At 46.2% G+C, this 27403-nt stretch overlaps 4 protein-coding genes across 4 annotated transcripts in view; all 4 read right to left on the bottom strand.

Annotated features, from left to right (window-relative positions):
• FASTK (Fas activated serine/threonine kinase) overlaps positions 1–19512 on the bottom strand; it is an 87543-nt gene extending 68031 nt beyond the window's left edge. The window contains exon 1 of the mRNA XM_050785877.1: positions 19509–19512. The gene's annotated coding sequence lies outside the window, so the exon portion shown is untranslated. The remainder of the gene's footprint in view (positions 1–19508) is intronic.
• Positions 1–27403, bottom strand: part of TMUB1 (transmembrane and ubiquitin like domain containing 1) — a 106026-nt gene that overhangs the window by 63579 nt on the left and 15044 nt on the right. The window lies entirely within an intron of this gene.
• CDK5 (cyclin dependent kinase 5) overlaps positions 1–27403 on the bottom strand; it is a 126380-nt gene that overhangs the window by 91372 nt on the left and 7605 nt on the right. The window lies entirely within an intron of this gene.
• GBX1 (gastrulation brain homeobox 1) lies at positions 1868–22047 on the bottom strand. Its single transcript, XM_050785905.1, has 2 exons — positions 21367–22047; positions 1868–3000 (listed from the first exon to the last, which is right to left on the bottom strand). The coding sequence occupies exons 1-2, from the start codon at positions 21899–21901 to the stop codon at positions 2447–2449; spliced, it is 1089 nt and encodes a 362-aa protein (XP_050641862.1). The 5' UTR covers positions 21902–22047; the 3' UTR covers positions 1868–2446.

Genomic DNA, 27403 nt, shown 5'->3' with positions numbered 1-27403 from the left:
GATTCCCTATGGAAAACAAGCTGCTTGGGCTGGTTGAATACTGCTTTGAACAGGTTAGGAGGCTTCATAGGTAGAGCCAGAAAACCCCTGCAGGTCGGGGCCTTGGTTTGAGCTGCTTCTCATCTGTGGGCTTCCTGCCCAGGTGCTCTCTTGCCTGCCACCACAGGGGACGCATGGCCACAGAAACTCTGCTCCAGCTCTGCCAGAATGACAATGGCTCCCGTGATCCTCAACCTCTGCCTGGCTTATCTCCTAAAAAGATCTAACCACGGCCAGGTGTGGTGGCTCATGCCTGTAATCCCAGCACTCTGGGAGGCCGAGGTGGGCGGATCACGAAGTCAGGAGATTGAGACCATCCTGGCTAACACAGTGAAACCCCATCTCTACTAAAAATACCAAAAATACAAAAAAAAAAAAAAAAAAAAATTAGCCGGGTGTGGTGGCGGGCGCCTGTAGTCCCAGCTACTCAGGAGGCTGAGACAGGAGAATGGCGTGAACCTGGGAGGTGGAGCTTGCAGTGAGCTGAGATCGTGCCACTGCACTCAAGACTGGGCAACAGAGTGAGACTCCATCTCAAAAAAAGAAAAAAAAAGGTTCTAACCCCATAGGTTTCCTGTGAAGGCTGAATCTAAGGTATCAGGGAGACTTAGCCTTGATCTAGACCAGGCTGGGAATGGGGCTGGTCTGGACTACATATTTTTAGCCTAATTCTCAAGCCCTGCTGAAATTGAGCCAAAAAATAGAGAAGACCTGCCCTAGCTCTGTGTCCTAGCTGGAGAACTGTGGAACCATTGTTAATGACCAGTCACGGCTCCAGGTTGCTTTGTTTGGTTGCCCAAACCAGCTAGGAGAAATGGGCTGCCAAGGAGAGCTGTCTTGGTCTCGCCATAAGAAGTGTCCAGCACGTGTCAGGGTGATGAGACGTTGATAAGTCTTCCATTCCAGGAATCAGGAATAGCTAGAAGATTTCCCTCTAAGGAAAGTAAGGAGGCCAAGTATTTGAACTGTACTTCCATCCCCTTCCTGACATTAATACCTTCATTTCCTGAATTTCTTGGCCTCATTCACAGCCCATTTTTCTTCTCGATGGCTCTGCTCTCTACTGTATCTTCCCTCCCAAATCAATATGGGTCATATTTCTTCCCAGGAAGCCCAGTTACCATGAATCCAACTTCCACTGGTTTCTGTGCCCTTTGCCTGCTGTCTGCAGATGGATCTGTGAGCCCTGCTCCCTGTGTTCACTTTGTCCACTAATGCTGTTCCAATCCCCAAGCCTCTACTATGTCTATCACACAAATTCATTCCTGTCCCATCCACTTTGCAGTGCCCGCCCTCAACCGATCTCATTCTGTAACAGAAGAGGTAGGGGTATCCCAAGCTTCAAAAATGGTGCAACGGGAAGAAGAAGAGATGACAGTTAATGCCGTTAGAACAGAAAACTGGAAGTGGGTCTTTCCCCCTAGGCCCTTGGATCCGGAATATCAAAGGGTGGCAGAGACAGACTAAGCTGCCATGTCTTCTGCATAGAAAACAATTTATTCATGAGCTCACAGGTGATATGAATGCCCCAGTCGTTAGTGACCTCCACTTAGTTAGATGGCTTGGACATACCCCAGCTAAACTAGGGTCAAGTACTTCATAATACAACAGGAAGTTAATCTCTCCCAAAGTCTGCCAGCTCATCCAAGGAGGAGAAAACAGAGCTGGAGAAGCTTGCCTGTTTAATGGGAAGCAGGAAGAGATGGCACGTTAGGAGCACGAGGTATAGAGGCAAGAGCGAGCAGTGGGCAGCCCTAGTGGAAAAGCGCGGGGGTAGAGGTAGTTAACATGGGGTGGGGGAGATGGGGGAGTGCTGAAGAATTTCTACAGAGGCCAGTGATGGTTGCATTTCATTTCTTTGTAAAGAGAGGCAAGATGGGGCCTACCCCAAAGCAGTAGGACAGATGAACTCTGGCTGAGGATTAAGGAAACAACTTTCCCAATCCCTCTCAGGGGTGCAGACAGACGGACAGAGACAGATAGCTCCATATATACACATTTACACAAATAAATAAGGAGCTGCGATCTACTTGGCTAGGTATCACCTGATCCCTCCACCCATCAGAAGCTGTTTCAGGGCATTCGCCACAGAACCTTCAGGCCCTAGGCATCTTAGAACCCACCCCGTCCCCAGGAGTCCACCTCAGTCTCAACAGCTCCTCAGCAATTAGAACCCCAGCCCCTCTAACCTTGAAGCCCCTAGTCCTGAAGGTTTCTGGAACAGGCTCAAGGCCAAGTGCTCACATCTCAGGTTCTGGAAGGAACACACTCAGGGCTAGGTTAATTGCCAACTAGTCCCTCTCAAGGCGGAATCACAGTTGCAGCCCCTCTGGTCCACAGAACCCTGATAGTCTCAGAGCAGGCTCAGGTACAGATCCCTTGCCTTCCTAAGTTCTTGGGCGCCCATTCAGGGCCGGGCCCCCTGCTCCATTTGTTGATGCTGGCTCCGCACAGCAAACCTGTTGACATGCACAGGTATGGGGACAACAATCTTGGGGTTTCTTACAGGCTCCCCAGAACGGCTGCTCACATTGCCAGCTTTGATGCGCTTCCACTTGGCCCGTCGATTCTGAAACCAGATCTTGACCTGCACCTCACTGAGCTTGAGGGCGTGGGCGATCTGAGAGCGCTCTGTCAAGCTCAGGTATTTCTTGCAATGAAATTCCTTCTCCAATTCCAAAAGCTGCTCACTGGTAAATGCTGTGCGGCGCCGTCGGCTTTTCCCCCCAGGAGCTGTGACCCCTGCTGCCACCGGTGCCCCCTCCTCAGCTCCAGTCCCCAGGCTTCCCTTTAGCTTCGGTTTAGGTCCCAGAAGAGCCCCTGGGCCCCCTGCAGAACTGTCCAGGAAACCGTCGTCCTCGCTGTCACCGCCTGAGCCCTCTTCCTCCTGTTCGCTGCCTGCTGGGTCTCCTGCTGGTGCCTCCAGCTTCTCCTCATCTGAGCTGTACACCTTCCCCTCTGCTGTGAGGAGCAAGAAGCCAATGGATGGGGAGGGAGAAGCAAGGAAAAGAGAGTTTGGAGGAGGCACATGGAACCATGGCCAGAAATGGGGGGTTGGGAGACAAGAGCAGGAAAAAAGAGAGCCATAGAGAGGAGAAGATAGGGGGAGACAGGAGGCAGAAGGATGGTACGTCCAGGATATGGAATGGGAAGAGGTTTAGGGAAGACAAAGAAATGGGAAGAAAGGTATTAACCAGCACAGATTTCACTACGGAAAAGTGTGGGAGGCAATAAGTGTATGGACAATGACCCCTCAACTTCCCCACCACCCCCATCTCATTCTCACCCACCACCTCCCCAGCTTTCTCGGAACCTAGAGACCAACGGCCCAGCATCGCAGTCATATACCACCCCTCCAGAGCCAGGCCTCGCAGCCTCAGGGGCCAGAATGAAGCAGTATGGGACCCAGCTTGGGATCCTTCTGGAGCCACTGTGAGGAGGAGTGAAGCAATGCAGAACTGACCTTGACAGGACAGATGGGGAGAGGAAGGCTCAGCCTTTGCTGTTCTCCTGGGAGTCCTCATCTGGTCCAGCTGACGAGAGCTGTCTCATGGCTTCTGTTCTGTCTCCTCCTCTCCCTCTTCCCTAGATCTGCAGTCCCTGAACCTCATTTCCATGGCTCCCAGCCATGCAGCACCCTCAGTGTGGCCAGATTTTTTCTCCCACTTACTTAGGCTTCCTGATCCCCTTTCAATCCTTTCCCTTGACCTTAAAATGACACCATCTCTTTCCCACCTTCCCTTTTCCCCAGCCAAGGATGCCTGAGCAACACAAACAGCTGTTTTTCTGCTCAGGTTCAGAATCCTGAGGCCCCTAAGCTTGATGTCAGCTGGGAGAACTGGAAGGAATATGGGAGGAGGAGGAAGAGGGAAAAGTACAACAGGGATAAATGAAGAGAAGGAAAGGGTAAAAAAAATTTGATTCAGTAGAATACTGATTATTTGTAATCACAAGCATATAAACATTTTAATCCACACAATTCTAAAACTTAATTCAACCATTGGTTTTAATCTTTGTATCCAATGATGTTTATATCAGAACTGCAAATATGCATTACACATGTTTTCAGTGAGTTTTACAAACTCCATTTTCTGCTCAAAGGACCAAAAAGCAGTGAAACAAGTCAAAAGACAATCAATAGGCAGAAGAACAAGAGAAAATGGATAATCTGCAAGCTGAATAGTCAGCTCCTTTCCAGAAGTGTCCACTGTGCAAAGGCAGGAGGCCTGCATAACTTATATGTAGGAATGCATCTCGCTGTATCAGCCACATATCAGATATGCCTAAGATAGGCAGACTCAGGTTGAGAATACAACTCCAAGTAAACTAAATTCAGGGCATGGGGAAATGCTTTATTAGGGAAAGAGGGTGTGTGTGTTCACAGATAGAACATCTCCTGGCAGTCAGAGCGTCCTGGTGTTCTCCTTCAGCACACCCCACCCCACCCCCTACCATGTTCCCTTTCCCCTCGCAGGTGCAGTCTACACCTAGTCTTTTTCCTCAAGAGCCACAATGACATTTTCTTTTCCTATCTTTCTTTCTTTTGAGACAGACTTTCACTCTGTCAGCAAGGCTGGAGTATAGTGCACAATCTTGGCCCACTGCAGCCTTGACCTCCCAGGGTCAAGTGATCCTCCACCCTCAGCCTCCCAAGTAGCTGGGACCACAGGCACACACCATGTCTGGTTAATTCTGTTTATTTTTTGTAGAGACAGGATCTCACTATGTTGCCCAGGCTGGTCTTGAACTTCTGGGCTCATGCAGTCCTCTAGCCCTGGCCTCCCAAAGTGCTAGGATTACAGGTGTGAGCCGCTATGCCCAGCTGACATTTTCCTTAGTGGCCAGAACTCTCAACCTTTTTCCACATCACCCATCTATATCCCAATCAACTTCATACCTCAAAGGTATTTTCATCCCTCTCCTTTTCTTTCTGGAGTGCTTCCTGTTTCTTCTAACCTTCTCAAAGTCCATGCGGCATGCCCCAGTTTGGGCTCACCCAGTCTTCCCATGCCACTCCTGTACGTTGCTTTTCACCAGCCAATGGCTTTTGTTCTTCTTTACTAGTTTTCTCAGGCTTCACTGGCACCCAGCATCAAGTCCCATCTGGATAAGTACTGTATCCTGTCTGTAGCTAATTCGCTCCTCATAATATCTCCCATCAGCCTGTTCTTTCTCCTCTATCTCATCCCTAGCCAAATCTATGTTGTCTTCTCTAAGATTCACACCCTTAATTTCCTCCTTCATTTCATTAAGAGCTCTTCTCCCACTATTTTCCACTTCCACAGAACTCAAACTTAACATGGCCCAAACTGAACTCCAATCAGATCATTCCCCCAAACCAGCTCTTTCTCATCTTTATCCACATCATCCCCATCTCAGTTACTGGCAACTGCATCCTCCGTGTGTTCAAACCTAACCTCGATGCCATCTTTTCACTCCTCTCTCTCACAACCCACATCCAGTCCACCTGCAAGCCCTGCTAGTGCTGTTGCCTTTAAAATACCCCCAGAGCAGGCGGGCACAGTCGCTCACGCTGTAATCCCAGCACTTTGGGAGGCCAAGGCAGGCAGATCATGAGGTCAGGAGATTGAGACCATCCTGGCTAACATGGTAAAACCCCGTCTCTACTAAAAATACAAAAAATTAGCCGGGCATGGTGGCAGGCGCCTGTAGTCCCAGTTATTTGGGAGGCTGAAGCAGAAGAATGGTGTGAACCTGGGAAGCAGAGCTTGTAGTAAGCCGAGATGCACCTCTGCACTCCAGCCTGGGTGACAGAGTGAGACTCTGTCTCAAAAAAAGAAAAAAAAAAATACCCCAGAGCCCAATCCTTTCTCCCTATCTCCTGCTTCCAACTAGCCCATGCCACAGTTATCTCTGACCTGGTTCATTGTCATCTTCTAACTGGTTTCCCAGCTTCTGTCCTCCGCACTCCACTTGGCCCATGATTCCTCTTTCTGTCTGGAATACACTACTCTTCACCTAGATCTTTGCACTAGCTTATTCCCTACCTCCTTCAGGTCTTTATCAATGACACCTTCCCTGGTCCTCCTTTTAATATTCATACTCTCTGATACTCTCTATCTCCTTTCTTTGATTTATTTGTTACTTTGGTCCATGTTACCAATTTTATTCATTTATTTTACTGGCTGTCTCTTCCTAATAGACTATAGCTTCATGAAGGTAGATATTCTGAATATTTCTCATTCACTGCAATATCTTCAGTGTCTTGAACATGACCTTCACAGAGTAGACACTCAATAAGCATCTGTTAACTAAATAAATGATTTCCAAATGCTCATGCATGTGCTCCCTGTCTCCTTTCTTTCCCTCCCTGTCCTTTCCTTTCCCAAGCCCCTCCTATGATAATCACCACAACCCCATCCCACCCAGCTCCAGTGCATAAGACATCTCCCTATGAATATTATCCTTCCCACTTTTCAGAATGCCCTCAGATCTCACATTAGCTGGAGAGGAATTCATATGCAGTAGGAATCTATAGGATCTTAAAAATCTACAGGATGCTTAAAAAAATTAATGACAATTCCATTAGTAAATCCTCTATTTTAATTTTTTAAAAACAGACTGTGTAGTAAATAATAACAGAAAGAATAACAAAGGCTTGTACAAACTCAGCCCAATATTACAACATGTTAAACAGTGCTAAAAAGGCAGAAACTAGACTTCGAGGCTTGAAGGATGAAATCAGTTAATACAACTCCAAGCACCCAGGGGGTGTCCAATAAATCTAAATTGATGATGATTGAGATGAGGCTCCCAGGTTCCTGATATGGCAGGGCCCTCCTGAGATCATATCATCCATCCCTCTGTCTTCAGACAGATCCATAAAATCAAGCACACATGAGCCGGCCACCCTCAGTGCTGCTTTTAAAGCCATACAAGGAGCACAGGTTCACAACCTCTCTTGGTTACTTGATCCCAGTGGGATGCTGAGCGGCAGGAGCAAGAGTTTCTCTCTGAGCCTTTATAATCATGACATTGAAGACTCTGATAAGTAACTCTTGGAACGAAATGGGGTGGGACAATAGAAGAAAGCAACGAGAGGAGAAAATACAGCCACATGACTCAGAGGAGAGTCTGGGACAATGTGTAAGACCAACAAGGAGTGGGAGAGAGAAGGAAAGGCCAAGGAAGGCAGAAAGAAGACTGGGGAAAGAAAGAAGTGGGGTAGAGAAATAACAACAACAAAAAAAATGAGTCAGATAAAATGAAAGGGCTGAAAAGTCTAGAGAAGGGAGAGAGAAAATACGGGAAAAATTATGGGAAACAAAGCAAAAGGTACTTTTTCAGAAACACCTCATCTACCTTTCCCCCTAGAATACAGATACATTTGAAGCAAAGCAAAGCAAAACATTTTGGCCCTGCCATTTGCTCTTGCTGCCCCAAGAGAAGCAGCACTGTAGATTGCAGTAGCCAAAGACACAGGCAGAGAAAGAATGAGCAACACAGTAATGTGATCCTTTACAATGTGGAAATTTCAAAACAGCTAACTATTTTCTCAGGAATTAGCCAAGAAATAAAAGTATTTCCTTTTATCCAATTTATAATGAATATTAATAGTAAAAAAATAAAAATTGAACATAAAAATTTGCTATTAACTAAAAATTGAAAGAAGCAAATTTTTTTTTTTTTTCCTGAGACAGGTTCTTGCTATGTTACCCAGACTGGAATGCAGTAGAGCAATCATAGCTCACCGCAGCCTTGAACTCCTGGTATCAAGTGATCCTCCTGCCTCAGCCTCCTGAGTAGCTGGGTCACAGGCGCACACCACCCTGGCTGGCTAATTTTTTAAATTTTTAAATTTTTATTTTTTTGCAGAGCTGGGGTTCTACTATGTTGCCCAGGCTGGTCTCAAACTCCTGGACTCAAGCAAACCTCCCACCTCGGCTTCCCAAAGTGCTGGGATTACAGGTGTGAGCCACCATGCCTGGCAAGAAGCAAATCTCGTTGATAAAATTTCTGTTTGCAAAATTTGATTTAGAATAACTGGACTTGGTGGATACAATGTTCATAAAAGTAAATTTCTGGCTGGGCATGGTGGTTCATGCCTGTAATCCCAGCACTTTGGGAGCCTGAGGTGGGTGGATCACCCGAGTCAGGAGTTCACCACCAGCCTGGCCAACATGGTGAAACCCTGTCTCTACTAAAAATACAAAAATTAGTCGGGTGTGTTGGCGTGCACCTGTGATTCCAGCTACTCATGAGGCTGAGGCAGGAGTATCGCTTGAACCCGAGAGGCGGAGACTGCAGTGAGCAGAGATGGCACCACTGCACTCCAGCCTGGGCGACAGAGTCTCTGTCTCAAAAAAAAAAAAAAAAAAAAAAAAAAAAAAAAACCACACAAAGTGAATTTCCAATTGCAGACAGTATAATTGGTTGGTATGAACAAAAAACAATCAATAAAATAAGATTTAAAAATTTTGGCTGGGCGCGGTGGCTCACACCTGTAATCCCAGCACTTTGGGAGGCCGAGATGGGTGGATCACAAGGTCAGGAGATCGAGATCATCCTGGCTAACACGGTGAAACCCCGTCTCTACTAAAATATAAAAAAAATTAGCCAGGCGTAGTGGCGGGCACCTGTCGTCCCAGCTACTCGGGAGGCTGAGGCAGGAGAATGGCGTGAACCCAGGAGGCAGAGTTTGCAGTGAGCCGAGATGGTGCCACTGCACGCCAGCCTGGGCGACAGAGCGAGACTCCGTCTCAAAAAAAAAAAAAAAAAATTTTTACATGGAAAATTGCAAGTTGTTGGTTTGCATGAAAAAAATTTCCTATGGAAAATAATGAAATAACGGTTCTGATGAGAATACTTCAGCAAAATGAAAATTTTAAAATTGTAAACTATTTTGTTGTGCTAGGTAGGTAGGCCAAACAGACAGAAAGGTTCTGGCCTTTATGTATGAGAATGATATTATTGGTAATAAGAAGAGTATATGGAGTTTCCAGCTTGTTCCCTATGGTTGAGTCTAGTCTGTGAAAAAAGGTTTGGCCTCTGGCCAGGGGAAGTGATGGTAGGACAGACTGGTCATTAGGAAACAGAGTTCATGTGAATTCTCCTGGTGGATGCTATTATCCTAAGAACTAGAAATCACAAGGTTTGAACCTTGATTACTTGTAGAGTTCATGCCAAGGGCATTAATCTCATTCCAGAGAACAGCACTCATGCTCCAGGAGACGTGCTTGCATGGGGCATTCCCTCCAAGAGGAAGGGGAGCAGCTCCAGAGTCACAAAGAAGGCCCATCTCGGTAATGGGTCAGTTCAGGCTAGGGAAGAAATCAAGGGCCAAAGATCCATGGTAGGTGTTCTCCAGCAGAAAGAACACAATGCCTTAGACTCACTCCATCTAGGCAGGGAGGCCTGCGTTGGAGGCACCAAGGAAGAGGAGAAGCCACAGAGGGAGTGGAGAATAACTTTAGGCTCCCAGCTACAGGAACTCATCTAGCCCCTGTGCTGTCCCTCATTCACCCTATTACTGCAGCTCCTGCTGTTATCTCTGTAGGAAATCAATTATCTTTAGTATTCTTAGAAGAGAAGCCCCTCAGTTCTGACTTCTACTTCAAAAACAACTATCCTAACACTTGCCCCAACCACTCTTAGGAAAGGTTCTCTCTTGCCCTGCCCATCTTAGGACAATGAATCTCCTCCCGATTTTCCCAGGCCAACTACTCATCTCCCTGAATCCAGTTCCAGTTTGGGTGAGGTCAAAAGGTGGGAAGAAACACAGGTCATTCCTCAAAAAAGAGACATATTTGTCATCACTCCCACTTCCAAATCCTCATTTCATCATGCCCTGTACAGAATTATTTCTCTGTTCTTTTCAAAAACAGTACTTTCTTCCATTGTTTAAACCAACCAGCTCGCTCTCAGTTTATTTTTCACTCATTCTCATGAATTTCATGCTTCCGTTATGCTCCTACTCCTGCCTATAATTTTAGGTATAATTGGAAACATTCATTTTCATTTTCTCTCTCTCTCTCTCTCCACTCTTCCTATGAGTCTTTAGCATTCTTTACTCCAAATCAACACAATTTTCTTTACATCACTGTCATCCAGAACCCCTTCCAGCTTCATGACAAGTTCAGGGCAATTTCCCACCATTTTAAGCTTAGACCTCCTTTCAGGGCATACTAACATTGCCATTTCTAAGAGCACCCTTGTATGATCTTTAACTTTTCAAAAAACTTTTCACATTTATTATCTTATCTTTGAGCAACTGATTGAAGTAGAGCAGATCTAGGAGAGGTAGTAACCTTATTTTCTGGTGAAGAAATGGAGTTTCGGACAAATTAAATGGTTTTCCTAAGTCACACAGAGAGGGACAGAGTGTCAGGTCTAGAATCTTAATCTCCTAAAGTTGCAGTTAATGCTGTTTTCATTCTTTCCAGTAAAATATTTTCTCCTCCTCTCCCACTTGTAAAAGTCTTCTCCTTAGATGTCTCATTAGATAAATAACCTTCTTATCAAATCCAAGTTTAGATCTCACCCCTTTTGGTCAGACTCAGAGGCTCACACCTGTAATCCCAGCACTTCGGGAAGCCAAGATGGGCCGATCACTTGAGGCCAGGAGTTGGAGACCAGCCTGGCCAACATGGTGAAACCCTGTCTCTACTAAAAATACAAAAAAATTAGCTGGGCACATTGGCTCGTGCCTGTAATCCCAGCTACTCTGGAGGCTGAGGTGGGAGAATCACTTGAACCTGGGAGCGGAAGTTGCGGTAAGCTGACATCACATCACTGCACTCCAGCCTTGGCGACAGAGCGAGACCCTGTCTCAAGAAAAAAAAAAAAAAAAGAGAGAGAAAGAAAAAGATCTCATCCCTTTTACTTACTAACACAGAGTCCTGGCCTAATTGTTAATATCTTCCCTTAACATTCTCAGAGAAGATTCTTAAAATTGTCATCAGAGAGACTTCACTCACCAAACTTCACCTGTCCTTTAACAAACTACTTTTCCTATCATTCCTGAGACAAAATTCCCACCAAATCTTTCTCCCAATCTTTTGTCCTTACTGGTTTGCATGATGTAATCTTACTAATCAGTGCTTCCTTTATTTAAAAGTGTATTTTTGCCTAGGCACAGGGGCTCACGCCTGTAATCCTAGCACTTTGGAAGGCTGAGGCGGATGGATCACTTGAGGTCAGGAGTTCGAGACCAGCCTTGCCAACATGGTAAAATGCTGTTTCTACTAAAACTACAAAAATTAGCCAGGCAGGGCAGTGCACGTCTGTAATCCTAGCTACTCAGGAGGCTGAGGCAGGAGAATCGCTTGAACCCAGGAGGCAGAGGTTGCAGTGAGCCGAGATCACACCACTGCACTCCAGCCTGGGTGACAGAGCAAGACTCTGTCTCAAAAAAAAAAAAAAAAAAAAAAAAAAAAAAAGGTGTATTTTCTAACTTTGAAAATAATACGGCCAAAGTAAAGAAAGTTTTGTTTTAATACCAACGCCTGTAATCCCAGCACTTTGGGAGGCTGAGGCGGGCGGATCATGAGGTCAGGAATTTAAGACCAGCCTGGCCAACACAGTGAAACCCTGTCTCTACTAAAAATACAAAAATTAGCCGGGCATGGTGGCACATGCCTGTAGTCCCAGCTACTCGGGAGGCTTGCGGTGAGCCAAGATCGCGCCACTGCACTCCAGCCTGGGCAACAGAGTGAGACTCCATCTCAAAAACAAACAAACAAACAAACAAAAAACATCCAGTGTTCTCTAGCTTCTAGTTTACAGCTTTCTCTCTCATTCCTCGTAGAGCTCTTTCTCGTATATGTACCAGAGCAAAGAGAAAGCCTCACTGAGGGATGGAAATTTTTCTACTATCTTCATCTCTCTCTGCCTTCCTCGTTACAGAACTCTCTTCAGAGCTTCACTGCCAGGATCTCTTTATCACTATTTAGCTAGCCAGTGGGGAAACAAAGGATTTCCTTTCAGTATTTCTTCCTAATACTGAAAGAGAGCTGAAGGCCCATTCTTTTCCTTCTTTCTGGTTGAGGGAGACATCTGTCTTGGGTTGTTTTCGTCTCCCCAGCATACCTTCCCCCTTTTGCTCAGTAGCAGTACCCACTTCCTTCAGGTACTGCTTCCCCGCTACACTACCCACTACTTGGTGGGACTGTTAACAGCATTTATCTACTTTCCTGACTAAAGGTGGGCATGTGACTTGGTTCTGACCAATTGCAACATGCTATCTCCCTGGGGCCATGGCTCAAGCTAGTGAATCAGTCATCCCAGGGTTTTATATACACTAGAATCCACTCAGGTCCTAACCTGGGATTACAAAAATTTAGAACTGCATGTGCTTGTGCCTTCTCTTACCTCTAGCTAAATTAAGGAAGCTGTCTTAAGGAGAGAATGAGTTGAAGACAGAAAGAGGAGCCAGGTTGGGAGCGAAAAAGAAAGACCTCACAACACTACCTGCATTTCTGAATCCACTCAGGTATTTTGTAGTTACAGAAAGCAATAAATCCCCATTTTAGCTGAGAGCTGAGCCACTATCACTACCAACCCGAAGAGTTCTGACTAAATGCAGTGCTGTAACCAGAAGAGACAATGGTCACACGACTCCAGGGAAAGTAAGCCTCTCCACCCCATTCCCACAACTCTCCCTCCACGCTAATGTTTCCATATTACCTAAAATTATTCACAGTAATACCACGTAAGATTCCACCAGTTTGAAATTCATCTGGACTTTTAAAAATCTCAATCCACTTGAGTGTGAATTAGTGTAATCCAGTGGCTTTGATTTTAACATTAAATTGAGATGAAACATATGAGGGAATAGACATTTTTTGATAAAGCAAAAAGAAGAGTTTTTTTTTTCTTTTAATGGAGAAAGGGAGGACAGGCCCCAGTGAGGCACAGTAAAGGGGTTTCAGCAGCCTTGGGATTCACAGAGTACACCAAAATGTGAGACACGGAAACCGAAAAGAGGGAGAAAGAGCCAAAGACATGTGAAATCTACCTCTATTAGCTTCAGTACAATGTTCTTTCCTGGCAGTCCCTGAATAATCAGTTCTCAGAACACAGAACTACTCTATCATCACTTGCAGAAATATTTGTCCTTTTCAGTACACAGAGTGTCACCTATCCTACACCATTCCTAGTAAAAGGATCTTTCCCAACTTAATTCCCAGGAAAGCTCCCCACGTATTTCCAAGGCAAGGACAATAAGGATAATTTCTTGAGCATCTATTACTTTCATGATGCTGCACAAATATCTGTGCATTTAATCCTTAACCCTGTGAGGTAAATATTACTGTCCTTATTTCGCTGGTGAGGAAACAGACTGTAGAGGTGAGTACTTTCTATAGATTACAAAGAAAGTGCACCACCAACATTTGTACCCAGCTTTCCTGACCAAAGCCCATGCTTGTTTCTTTGCACTACACCTCATCTCTTTGTTAACATTTAATGTAAAAAAAGAGTCTGATTTTTTTTTTTTTTTTTAAGACGGGTCTCACTCTGTTACCCAGGCAGGAGTGCAGTGGCATGATCTCGGTTCAGTGCAACCTCCACCTCCCAGGCTCAAGGGGTCCTCTTACCTCAGCCTCCTGTGTGGCTGGGACCACAGGTGTGCATCACCACTGCTAGCTAATTTTTTGTAGAGACAGGATTTTGCCATGTTGCCCAGGCTGGTCTCGAACTCCTAGACTCAAGTGATTGGCCCACCTCAGCCTCCCAAAGTGCTGGGATTACAGCCATGAGCCACTGCACCCAGGCAGAGACTGAATTTTTGTTTTTTGAGACAAGGTCTTGCTCTGTCTGTTGTGCAGGCTGGAGTGAGGTGGTGCAATCACATCTCACTGCAGCCTCAAGCCTCAACCTCTCAGGTTCCAGCAGTCCTCCTATCTCAGCCTTCTGAGTAGCTGGGACTAGAGATACATACCACCATACCTGGCAAATTTCTTTTGGTAGAGACAAGGTCTCACTATATTACCCAGGCTGATCTCAAACTCTTGGACTCAAGTGATCCACCTCGGCCTCCAAAAGAGCTGAGATTACAGGTATGAGCCACCACACTGGGACGAGACTGAATTCTAATGTCAGCCTATCATTAATATTGTTCCAGATATAGAAACAATATAGAAGGCTAGGAACCAATTTTACGACACAGCTTCTCTTTTTTTCCACTGCTTCCTTCCTCACCAGTTAAAGTTGGTCCCAACTGATCCCCACTCTATTTGGCCTATACAAAATCTACCATCTTTATCAAATGTTTCTCTCTCTTATTTAATGGGACAGCTATACACAGTCATAGCTCAGGTATGCCCTCCCCAATCCCAGAAGACAAGCCTTTTCCACCTAAAGACCAGCCCTGATCTCACCTCAAGATGCATGTATCTTACCTTGCTACCTCCTTATCCTCCATGACTACAACTCACCACCAAAAAGTATAGAGTTTCCTCAGGCCCTTTGCTCAGGATGCCTTTCTTTTTTAAAAGAAACAATTCATTAATAAAGATATCCTTATAGATAAAAACAGAATTGTAGAGCTGGAAGGAATCTTAGAGATCACCTAATTCAAACCCCTAATTTTACTGATGAGGAAGCTAAGACACTTCCTTTGCTTAGGCTAATCAGTTTATGTACTTGTAGTGTCCACACATAATTCATAGAATAGTTATTCATTGCAGCACAAAGCACTTCTTACCTTCACACTCAGGGTAATTACATCTCCTTCCCTCAATGAAGACACCTCTGCATTACTTCTCTTCCCACTGTCCCCACTACAGAGTTCTGTTTTCTCCATTACTTCTATTATAATACCATCTTCTCCATAATTCAGTCAAGACATCTGCCTCCCACTACCCCCAGTCAGAAGTATTTTCCTCTTCCTCCCAGTCCTCATATTTTGAATAGTGCCTTTTGCTTATAACCCTCATCTGAGTTCCTATAGCCCCTCTACTTCTAATACAAATTCTTTTCATCACATAAGGATCATTGCTTTCCCTTCTATAATGGCCAGTGAAGACACTGCTTGCGGCACCTGTCTCTTCCTACTACACCTTAATTCAACTTGTGTGGGCCACTCCTCTATAGCACCAAATGCAAGCGTCTCTTCTCCCTATCACCCTTTCTCTCAATTAGTCCTAGCACATCAACATTTCACCCACATTACTCTAAGCTGATAACTTTCTCCCAACAAGATCAGACGTCCAATAAAAATTTCCCGCTTCTTTTTTACTACTCCTAATCCAGACCTTTTGTTGGCTATGAGCACTACCTTGCATAGAGAGCTCTGTCCTTTTCACTGCTTCAGATACAAAGTTTCTTTCCTACCCCAGCACAGGGCATTTCCCCATTCCCTCTAAATAAATGTTCCTTCTTCCCACCAAATTCTTTCCTTCTCATCATTCCTGTTTAAATCTCTCTCTTTTTGTACATCTACTCAATTACTTCTCTCTTTTCTATTTCCTAATTCCAAATCAGTTTCTTTTTTCCCATTACTTTTCTTTTCCTATTACTTCCCAGGCAGAATTCTTGCTTCCTGTTGTAACATTTCTCTCAATGCAAAGCACTTTGCTCACAATGCATGTTCTTCCTTCTTTCCAATTAAAATATTTCCCCCATTATACCAAATATTGCCTCTCTGCATTATTCCCAGTACAGTCTACTCACGCCCGCCACTCCAAGTGTAAGAATCCTCCTAATCATCTGTTATATATATCTCCATATTTACATGTGCCACCTTAGAGACTCTTTTTCTCTCTGCCAACCCCCTGAAGGGTTACTTTCACTATGGCACAGGGCATCTCAGACTCTGATTCTAATCCTCCTAATAAAATTTTCCTGTTGTCACTCCTGAGGTCTATCTCTGATCCAGGGGGTTCTTCACCCTTTTGTGCCCTTAAGTCCTTTGTCAGTCTGGTAAAGCCTATGAACACTTTCTAGAATAATGCTTTTAGATGTACAACATAAAATACATAGTATTACATTTGAAGCCAAGTATATTAAAATATAGTTTAAAACAGAATTTGTGATATAATCATGTTTCTTTATTCATTAAACAAGGTTCCTCCAAAGACTGTAAATTTATATCAAACTATCTGTGATTTCTTTCAGTGACAAAAACATCATGCACTGCTGAAACAACTATGATTTTTGGCCTATATTCATGACTGAAGTGATAAAAAATAAAGGTATAAATTTTCTCCCACCCATAGCCAACAGATTCCCTGATGAAAGGTCTGTGGAGTCCAGGTTGAGAGCTCTACTTTAAACACTTGAGGCCTAGAGAATTGAAAGGAACATTAAAAATCATCTGAACCAAAACTTTTGGCCCAGCTGAGGAAACCAAAGCCTAGAGAAGTCACATGACTTTGAATCTCCCACTATGTCTCAAATATACCAAGTCTGTAATAGACACACAATAAATGTTCCCTGAATTGAACTAAGTGACTTGTCGAAATTATACAACTAATGAGTGACAAAGGTGAGAATTGAACCCATGTGTCACAACTCCTAAACAAATGTTCCATCAATCATATTAAGTTAATGCAGTATTTGCCTTTCTATAAGTGTCAATGTAGCAATCACTCTCACTGTATGCTCAAAAGTTCTAGGAAAACATACTCCGGATCTCCATCACTTCCCCCAAAAATCTCCCTCTTGTTTCCAACAACATAATTCTCTAATTCCACGTCATACTATCATTTTCTGTTTTCCTCTCATAAGTAAATACCATATCTTGACAATCATAGGGGATACCTATTCAGAAATTAATTGATGGTCATCCAAATGTTCCCTAGCTACCATCAGGTGCTTAGCTTACAGTAATCAGCACTTGAATACTAGGCTCCTACGAAGTCTCCCTGGTCTCCTTGTATGATTTCAATTATTATTGCCAACCTCTATTCAGAAATTAGCAAATCTTTTTATGCTTAGTTTAAAAAAACAATGTTTACTACATCAACATGTCTCAAGTTTGTCCCATTATATTCCCATATCTTCTATATAACCTTAAACTACAAATGTTTTCTTCACCATGCCCAGTACTGGTATTAATTTTCATGTCAATCTCTCACTACATTTTTGTCATCCATCTAACAAATATATATGGAGTAGCTACCATTCCTCACTTCCTAAGCTTTTGCATTCAGGCAATCCAATCTTTTTTTTTCCCCTGAGTGAATAATAGCTCTAGACACCACCAACTCAAAGTTTTCTTTTGCCTTTTTTTTTTTTTTTTTTTTTTTTTTTTTGAGACGGAGTTTTGCTCTTGTTGTCTTCTGGGCTGGAGTGCAATGGTGCAATCTCGGCTCACTGCAACATCCGCCTCCTGGGTTCAAGCAATTCTCCTGCCTCAGCCTCCTGAGTAGCTGGGACCACAGGCATGCGCCACCATGCCCAGCTAATTTTGTATTTTTAGTAGAGACGGGGTTTCTCCATGTTGGTCAGGCCGGTCTCAAACTCCCAACCTCAGGTGATCCGCTCATCTCGGCCTCCCAAAGTGGTGGGATTACAGGCGTGAGCCACTGCGCCTGGCTTTCTGCATTTCTCCACATTCACAGCTCTTTTCATCATTTCCCCAGCACATAGCATCCTTTTCACCCATTGTTGCTGTGATGCATATCTGCACCACATCTTGCACACAGCAAGTTAGCTTTGATTACTCTCAGGCAGAGCTCACACAACCTTCAGACACACGAGATCATCTCTGCCCATCCCACCTAAGACAGAATTCTGTTCTCTCCTGTCATTTAGAGCTTCCTGCTCTCTTCTCTCCATTATTCCTAAAACACTGAGGACCCATTATCCAATTCAAAGCTCCTTTTCTTCCATCACTTTCACATAACTCTGTTCTTAAAACTCTCTAGATCCGTCATGTTGAATACGGTCACCACTGTTCACCTGTGGCTACTGACCAACTGAAACATGGGTAGTCCAAATGGAGATGTGCTGGAAGTCTAAAATAACACTGGATTTTGGAGGCTTAATATGAAAAGAGGATATAAAATTATCTCATTAAAAATATTAATATTGATTAATGTTGAAATAATATTTTGGACATCTTGAGTTAAATAATTAAAATTAATTTTACCTATTTTTATCTTTTTAATGTGGCTAATAAAAATTTTTTAATGCCATATATGGCTTGCATATGGCCAGCACTACTTTGGGCTCTTCTATTGAGTCATACTTTAATCTTTCCTAACAGTTCAGAATTCTCTTTATCGCTCTTACTAAAGACATTATCTCAATTTTCCCCACTGCTTCCCACATTCCAAACTTGGGATTCTTTTCAATCTACCATTTTCGATAACTTTCTACCCAATTACTTCTATATATCGTATTTCTTTTCATCTGCTAATATAGCTTAGCTTCTACTCCTGCAATTAAATCATAACAAAGTTCCTTTTATCCTTCCTTAAGTCTAGTAGAGAATGGTACCTGTCTTAACTCTCAACAAATTTAAAAAAATACTCCCTTCAATTCCCAAAGAAAATACTAATCATTCTCCAAACTGGCCTATCTATACTATGATTTTATTTAAACGGGCTAGTAGTTGTAAAACACTAAAGAAATGTAAAATAATCATTTCAGACCATTGTCACTCATTCACACAAGGAAAACAATTTCTCCTCTTTCTAAAGATTGCATTATTTCTCCAAACTCTTCTAATGTTGAGGTTTCAATCCCATTATTCACAGCAGAGAGCTCTGTCATTTCACTCCAAATACTTTAATACAATTCCCAAAACAGAGTATTTGTTTTCCAACCATTTTTAGCCTGGGTCATGTGTCATCAGTCCCCCAATCGATTTTATGTCTCTCATTTCTGGAATTGCATTTTCTTTTCTCAATGATTTCAGGAAAAACTCAAGATTGGGAAGGTGGATATGAATGACTTGGCCAGGAAGAGTTGGAAGCATGTTTACTGAGAGTGACAGAAGCAGCAGTCACAGATAGGAACTCTCATTCCTCATGCTCTTTGAATGTTTCTTCTGAAGTCTCTGCTCCTTACTACTATGTCCCAGCCTCCCCACTATAAACCCTTTATCTCCTTCCAGCATGAGTGATTACCTTTATTCCAGCACTTTTTCAAAATTCTTCCTCTGTTTAAGTTCTCCTTTCCATCATTCTTGGCAAAAAGATTCCTTGCCTTTACTCCACGAACAACACAAATTTCCCTTTTTTTTTCTTTCAACATTTTCCTCAGATGTTGAAGCTCTGTCATCATTTTATATAAGTTCCAGTTTCCCATCACTCTCAGTATTAAAAACCCTTTAAAGAAAATTACTTCTAGTGTTGAAACTTTTCCTTATTCCCCTAGTATTTTTATTTAATTACCCCCAAATCCTCTCATGACAGAACTCTTACACACACACACTCACTCACACTTGTGGTCCAGTAATACAGTTCACTTTTCATTTGGCCCAGTCCATAGTCCCTTTTCCAGCAGAGAACCCTCTCCTTCTTCATGTTCTCTTTGTATATTCCCGGTATACAACTCTTCCCCCGGTCCTTTCCTCTATTTTTGTTTCATCAATATTTCTCTTCTGTTTTTTCTCTGCTTATTCCTCTCTTTCTCAATGTCTGTTTTTATAGCCAATATACTATATGATCCAGAAAAAAAGCCGCCATTATACATATAGGTCGAAATAAGAACTGAGCAGACCTGAAAGGGTGGGACGAATTGCTTGTTGTCCTGGTTTGGGCATATTCCCCTATGTCCCCACCACCAAGAGATCCCCTCTCCATCCTCTCTCTTCAGCTCATCTCTTTCTATATGTGTCTGGTTACACCTTCAGGCCCTAGCTCCTCCAAAGCCATCTCTTTGATGGCCTGCCTTGCTCTCTTTTCTGCCTTAGGACCATCCTATTCTGACAATCATACTAATCTTTTTTTTTCTTAAGATCATTATGCTGACTTCCAGGCTCCCACCCTGGGCCCTTTTATCTTGTGGACATTTTTTTCCACCTTCCAGTTGCTGCTCTATCTTTTCCTTATGATCCCCCTTAGAGGATGCTATTCTGACTTCAGTTACTGGGTCTTCCTGATCCAACCAGGTACAAAAAAGAAAACAACAGCTGAATCCCCAAAAGCAAAATGCCAGGGCAAAAGGAGAAAAGAATAGGAAGACAGGCCCTATGGTAGCCCTTGGGGTCTGAAAGAGTGATTAACCCTTTGGACAATGTCAGAAAGGGCCCAAAAACTGATAATCAAGAATTACCTCTGCTGGCAAAGGACAAAAGGACTCTTGCATTCCCTTCTTGTCTCTGTTCAAGTCAGCCCCCAGACCTACTGGGGTCATTTCCACCTCTAAGCTGGATGCAATGAATGGTTGAGCAGAAACGGTTCCATTCTGATGCTAAAGATGTTGAAGCATCAGAGTCCCCCACACTTGCAAGTGGTCCCTATTTTTCTTAAATAGGGCCCAGTAAATTGTATAAGCTTTTGAACTCAGAACACCTGAATCTATCTAGCCAGAAGAAAGCTTATCTGGCTTCTAGGAATTAAGGACCAATAGAGAGGTCAGGAGGGCTCTAATTGAATTGACTCTAAACAAGGTTCAGTTTAATACACCCTGCCTCTATGGAGAGGCACCATTCATGGAGGGTCCAGGGCCCTTGAATTATCTGTCGGCTGAATCTTAGCTGGGTTCTGCACCCTAGATCTTTGGGCCACACCCAACTCAGCCCATCCTGTAGCCTCTCTCTTGGTCTCCTAGTCAGCACTTGTCCAGCGTGTGCTAGGCCTCCCGTAGCTAGTGTTCTCTTTGGTCCTCTACTCAGTTCTTCAAGGCTTAGCTCTGAATCTGCCAATTCATAAGTCAGGGCTTTAAGACCCCCGTCCCCCCCCGCCCCCCCACCCCCACACATTTTGCCCCTGCATCCACAGACCCTATTCCTATCCTTTGAGCCTTTAGGGTCAGTATGATCTCCTTAGAAGCCAGAACGTGCCTGAACTGACAGCTGCTCCAACATACCCCCATCTTGGTGCCCCCGGAAATCCCATCCTTGTAGCTTGTCTACCCCTGGCAGAGGAGACAAAAAAAAAAAAAAATGAAGGAATTCTGAAAAGGAGCCAGGGCCAAGGCTTGATGGCTAGGATGCTGACGGAAAGGCACTAATGTGAAGGGAGCACTGGAAAGTCTTTGGTTAGCCTTCAGGGCTGTGGGGACAGAGCAGGGCGGGGATTCTGGGATCTAAAGAAGCTGTATTTGGAACTGAATTAGAGTCAGAACCTGCGCGCGATCTAAAGGTATGGGACTTCCAGGTTCCAGGCAGGTGCCGAGGTTCCGAGCAGGTTCCTGTCTGGAATTTCCAGGTGAACCGGCCTCCCGCCCGCCCTGGTCGGCCCTAGCACTTACCGGGCAGACTTGGAAAAGTCTCTGAGAAGTGCGGAGGCGGAGGCGGTGGGGGCTCTGCCACTTTCTCGCGGGCCGGCAGCAGCTCATCGGCTTCCAGTCCACCCTCTGGGCGTCGGCCGCCTGGTTCAGGGTTGTTTCGGGCGGCAGTGGCGGCGGCGGCAGCGGCGGCAGCGAGCTCTGGGGGTCCGTAGAAAGCGTCGGGCGGCTCCGCGAAGCTGGGCAGCGCGGTGGTCAGCGCCACCATCGAGGGCACAGCCTGACCCAGCCCCGCGCAGAAGGTGTTGGTAAGGCGGCCGGCGAAGGAGGCTAGCGGGGCGAGGGGCGGGAGACCAGCGGGCAGCGGCGCGGGGGCCAGCGCCTGCGGTAGGACGAGCGGCCGATAGGGCATGAACATGGGGTAGCCGGTATACAGCAAGTGGCCGGAGCGCGGCGGCGGCGGCCCGATCAGGGAGTCGATGGAGAAGGCAGTGCCCGGGCCCCCGCCGCCGCCCCCGCCGTTGCCCCCGGGGGCACCACCGCCTCCGGCCCGCTGCATCTTGCTCGGAGCTGCGGCCGCCCCGGGGCGCTCCCCTCCGGGCGCCTCCTTGCGCCCCGCGGCTCGGGCGCCCCGCGCGGACACGCAGGGCTCGCTCCCTGGCTCCCGGGCCGAGGTGGCGGCGGGGCGCGGGCTCGGCGCAGTGTGGCTCCGGCGCCGCGCTCCCTCTCTCTCATAAGGAGGGAGGGGGCGGGCGAGCGGGCGGGCTGGGGGTGTCGCCCTCCGGACTCATCCATCTTCCTCAAATTACGCTTCACTTCCTCCCTCCGCCCGCCGCCGCCGCGCCCGGCTCCCGCTCCCTCCGCAGTACCCGTTCCCAGCGGCCTGGCCGGCCGGCCCGGGACCCCCACCCGCCCCCCGCGGCCCAACCAACTATTATTAATGGAGATTGATGAGGCCGGACACGCCGCTTTGTGAAAGTTTGCGGCCGACGAGAAGGCGGCGGCAGCTGCTGGGCCGGTCCCCTTCCCTCCACCCAGTCCACCCCCAACTCAGCCCACCCGGCCCGAGCTCGGCCCGGCTCGGAGGGCAAGCGAGAGGTGGCCCAGGCTCCGACGGGGCAGCGGGGCCAAGCGTGGATGGGACACCGGGCGGCAGGCGGAGAGGGCGCACCAGCAGGGACAGGCAGCGGCGCCGGACCACAGCGCCCCTCTGCTCCAGGCCGCGGCCCTCCGTCGGGCCGCGAGTCATTCCCCGGCGTGCCTCCCAGCTCCGACACCCCTCCCCCGCCCGTGGAGCGGACGTTGTGGCGGTCCCCAGAGCAAGCCCGGGGGCGACTGGCAGGACAGCACGGCCGCCGCCCCCTCCAGCGAGAGCGCGGGGCTGAGGGAGGCGAGGCGGGGCCGACAGGGGGCGCGCTGCGCCCGCCCGGTACTATGGCTTAGCGCTACTCTTATGGGGCCCCTTTCCTCCTGTCTGCCCCATTGGCACTCTGGCCTCTGGTCTCTATTCTCTTGGCATTGGCTCTTCACCTTCTTCCTCATTCCCTCCTCCTCCTCCATCTCCAACTTCCCCTAGTCCCTTTCTCTTGCCTCTGGGTAATTTCCTTGAGTGCCCACACTATGCCAAGTACTTACCATTCCTCTGACCTTTTCCCTCCATCTTTCTCCCATCCTTTACATTCTTTTTCTTCCTCCCACTCCTCTTCCCTTTCCCGTCCTCGTTTCTATTCCTATTCCTCTCTGATTATTTCTTTCCCATCTCTTACTCCTTATCCCAGTCTCTGTTACTCGATTTTTCTCATTTCTCTCCTTTATCTGTATCTCTTGTCTGTCTGTCTATCTCTTGTCTCCCTCCCTCGCTCTCTCTCCCTCTCTTCTGCTATTAATTTTCCCTGATTGGCTCCCCAGCTCCAGCGCCGCTGATGAGCCCTATTCATTCCTGGGCCTGACACTCCCGACCTGCCCTGGCTGATTGCTGGGGGCTGGCCCCAGGAGCGCTGATGAGCCCCAAGGGTCAGTAGCGCTAATTATCCGCTAATTGCAGATGACTCTCACCTCCCCCCTTCTGAGACACAGAAATGGTGGCGCCTTTTACCGTCCTCCTCCTCCTCCCAATTCCCAGCGGTAGAGTTGTCAATCTAGAGGCAAAAGTCACAGACACTTTGACTTGATAGCCACCTCAGGTTAGTGGGCAAGAAAGAGACAAGACAGGCAAGTCAACAGAAGAGTGACCCAAGCTTCAGGACACAGGGCAAGGCTGGCCAGCTACAGTGAGTGTCATCTGGTCACAAGGAAATTGTTATTCAGGTAAGGCTAGGTAGAGCCAAGCTGGTTAAAATTAATATTAAAATTAATAACAGCAAAGCCAGGCAAGTTTAGGAAGATGCAGTCTAGATAGGGGAAGTGATTTGGCTCCAGGGAGGACAAAAACCTACACAAATTCCAGGACTGCCCGGCCAAGACAGAGCAGGGCAGGAGGGAACTCTGGGTCTCAGTGACATTTGTTCCAAATTAGGAGTGTTGTGTTAGCCTAGTGAACACTGTTAATGTCAGGCTGATGTATTTAAATCAGTACCTTCAAAGACACTGTCACCAGGGTGGACTGAGGAGGGGGGCAGGACTCAAGAAAGGATTTTTTTGGTTATGCCTTAACTGACAATTCATCAGAGACATGAACAGAGAAGAATGTCATTTCCATGCAGTCTTGATCTACCTTGGGCTCCACATTCAACCAGTGCAATTTCTAAGAAACAAGTCTGGTGGTAAGATGTCGCAATGGAGAAAGAAGAGGTGCCTTAGCTTAACTCTAACTCACTACTAAAGCACTTGTCTAAAGATACTCTTCGGAACACCCCTTTGCTAAATTAACCAAGCACTTTCCCAGACCAACATGGAAGACCAAGCTTCAAAAGTATATTGTATTTTTAAAGTGAGAGGGCTTATCGGTGGTGGATACATAACAGAGGCTTATTGACTTGACAAATTATTGAGGCAACGTTGGGCTACAAAACTGAAATTAAACCTGTATGAGCAGTTACAGGATCAGCCAAGTAAGGCATGAAGGAAGAGCCATTTTTAAAAGTAATTGCATTCATTTATTGCATAGGTAATAAAATCACATAGTACCAAATTCCAAAAGCTCAAAAGGATATATATTGAAACATCACTCTTCTACCAGTCCCTTCAATAAAAGGACACTTTAAGAAGCCTGTCACATTCTGGTATGTCAAGGACTCAAGGTTAAAAGACCCTCTGATTGTATTAGCCAGTCATGGTGGCACACACTTGTAGCTCCAGCTACTTGGGAGGCAGAGGCAGGAGGATTGCTTGAGCCCAAGAGTTGGAGGTTAGAGTGAGTCATAATTGCACCATGTACTCCAGATTGGGTGACAGAGGGAGACCTCTAAAAAATGTTTTAAAGACCCTCTGGGCTGGGCACAGTGGTTCATGCCTGTAACCCCAGCACTTTGGGAGGCCGAGGTGGGTGGATCACCTGAGGTCAGGAGTTCGAGATTAGCCTGGCCAACATAGTGAAACCCCATCTCTACTAAAAATACAAAATCCGCTGGGCATAGTGGCGCATGCCTGTAATCCCAGCTACTTGGGAGGCTGAGGCAGGAGAATCGCTTGAACCTGGGAGGTGGAGGTTGGAGGTGGAGGTTGCAGTGAGCCGAGATCGTGCCACTGCACTCCAGCCTGGGCAACAAGGGGGAAATTCCATCTCAAAAAATAAATAAATAAAATAACCCTATGATCTTCAAGATATATGTCACCTAGTTCATGCCAAGAGCTTATTGCTTAGAACTATACTCAGTAAAGTGGATTCTCTACTCAAGCTGGCACAGGAAGTTCATACTTTTTTTTTTTTTGAGATGGAATCTTGCTCTGTTGCCCAGGCTGGAGTGCAATGGCATGATCTTGGCTCACTGCAACCTCCGCCTTCTGGATTCAAGCGATTCTCTTGCCTCAGCCTCCCAAGTAGCTCTGATTACAGGTGCCCACCACCATGCCCAGCTAAGTTTTGTATTTTTAGTAGAGACGGGGGTTTCACCATGTTGGCCAGGCTGGTCTCGAACTCCTGACCTCGTGATTCGCCTGCCTCAGCCTCCCAAAGTGCTGGGATTATAGGCAAGAGCCACTGGGCCTGGCCAGGAAGTACATACTTAAAACTTAGTGCCAACAAATCCCAGTGGGCCACCAATTCTGAACAGAGGCAAGTGAGACCTCAAGTACTTCTATTGACCTGGTGTTGTTTGTGTTTGTTAGATACTGTATTTCATAACCCATTTATATCCTTGATGTGTTCCCTTGCCATGCTGGAGATACGAAGTGTGACTTCTGTGAAGTCCTTGACATTCAGTAACATTGGCATACATAGTGGCAACTGCAGCAACCCATTTCCTTTCCCTGCCCTTTCATAGAACATAGAACTGAGGCCACATGGTAAATGGAAAGAAGCATTGGCTAAAGTAAAAAGACCTGGAGTTAAATTCCTTTTCTGACCCCTCACTGGGCCCTGTGACCTTGACCCCTCTTTGACATCTCCATCTGTGAGGAAGAGTGATTAATATCTACTCTGGCTGGGTACAGTGGTTTATGTCTGTAATCCTGACACTTTGGGAGGCCCAGGTGGGAGAACCACTTGAGACCAGGAGTTCAAGGCCAGCTTGGACAACATAGTGAGACCCCCGTCTCTATAAAAAAATTTTAAAAATTGGCCAGGCATGGTGGCACATGTCTGTAGTCCTAACTACTCAGGAGGCTGAGATGGGAGGATCACTTGAGCTGGGGAGGTTGAGGCTTCAGTGTGCAGAGATTGTGCCACTGCACTCTAGCCTAGGTGACAGAGCAGGACCGTCTTACAAATAAGAACAACAAGGGCCGGGCGCGGTGGCTCACGCCTGTAATCCCAGCACTTTGGGAGGCCGAGGGGGGTGGATCACAAAGTCAGGAGATCCAGACCATCCTGACTAACACGGTGAAACCCCATCTCTACTAAATATACAAAAAATTAGCCGGGCATGGTGGTGGGCAACTGTAGTACCAGCTACTGGGGAGGCTGAGGCAGGAGAATGGCGTGAACCCAGAGGGTGGAGCTTGCAGTGAGCAGAGATCATGCCACTGCACTCCAGCCTGGGCGACAGAGTGAGACTCCGTCTCAAAAAAAAAAAAAAAAAGAACAACAAAAACTTTGTCTAGTCAAAAAGCAAGGGCAAGAGTCAACTGAATATGAAAAAACACCTTCCAAAATGAGTTCTTCCTACACTAAACAGACAAAGACTAGAGTGGCCAAGAAAGGAAGGGACTAATTTTCCCTGAAATCCAGAGCACTCCAAAACTACTTCTTACTCTCTCATCAGTACCAAGTACAGACCTTGCCTCTGTCAAATCTGAACAGGGCTAGCTCCTTTCTTTACCAGCAAAAAACTATGGTTTTCCCACTGAATTCCTGAGCAGACGCGTTATGGGAAAGTACCTGGTCTCATTGTCCAAAACAGAATTCTAAAAGTACTGCTTTGTCCATATTCTCTGACATTTGGGAAATGCTCCTATAGAGGAATTTTATCTTTAATCTACCCTCTGTGTCCACCACGGCCTCATCATCTGGCCTGACTTGTGTTGCCAACCAGCACCAAGGATGCTGAGAAAAAACAAAGTATTCAAGTCAAAGACCACAAATCTATACCTCCAATCCACTCATTGGCCAGAGAAAGTCCTCTCATGGTGGGCAGCGTCGGGTCTGGCCGCGGGTACCCTCTGGTGGCAGCAGCGCACAACTGCGGGCACAGCGAAGGAGGTGCGGGGTGCTGCAGCGCCCCCTGGCGATAGTCCAGGAGACGCGCCGAGGGCAAAGAAACCACTAACTGAGCCTCCAAGGGCGAGCGCGCGGGACGCCTCTAGGTGCTTAACTGTGAACGCACTGTTTGGGCAGGGGGGTTGTACGTGAGTGTCTTAACGTCTAGTGTGCGTGAGTGTAGGGTTAAGTATGTTTAGTGTGCCCCGGTACCCGAACCCTGTATGTCTGTTGTGTTAAATGTGTACCGTATGTGTGAGCTCGCGC

The sequence above is a fragment of the Macaca thibetana genome, chromosome 3 (genome assembly GCF_024542745.1).
Source record: "Macaca thibetana thibetana isolate TM-01 chromosome 3, ASM2454274v1, whole genome shotgun sequence".
Lineage (NCBI taxonomy): Eukaryota > Metazoa > Chordata > Mammalia > Primates > Cercopithecidae > Macaca > Macaca thibetana.
This window is presented reverse-complemented; position numbering and strand designations above follow the sequence as displayed.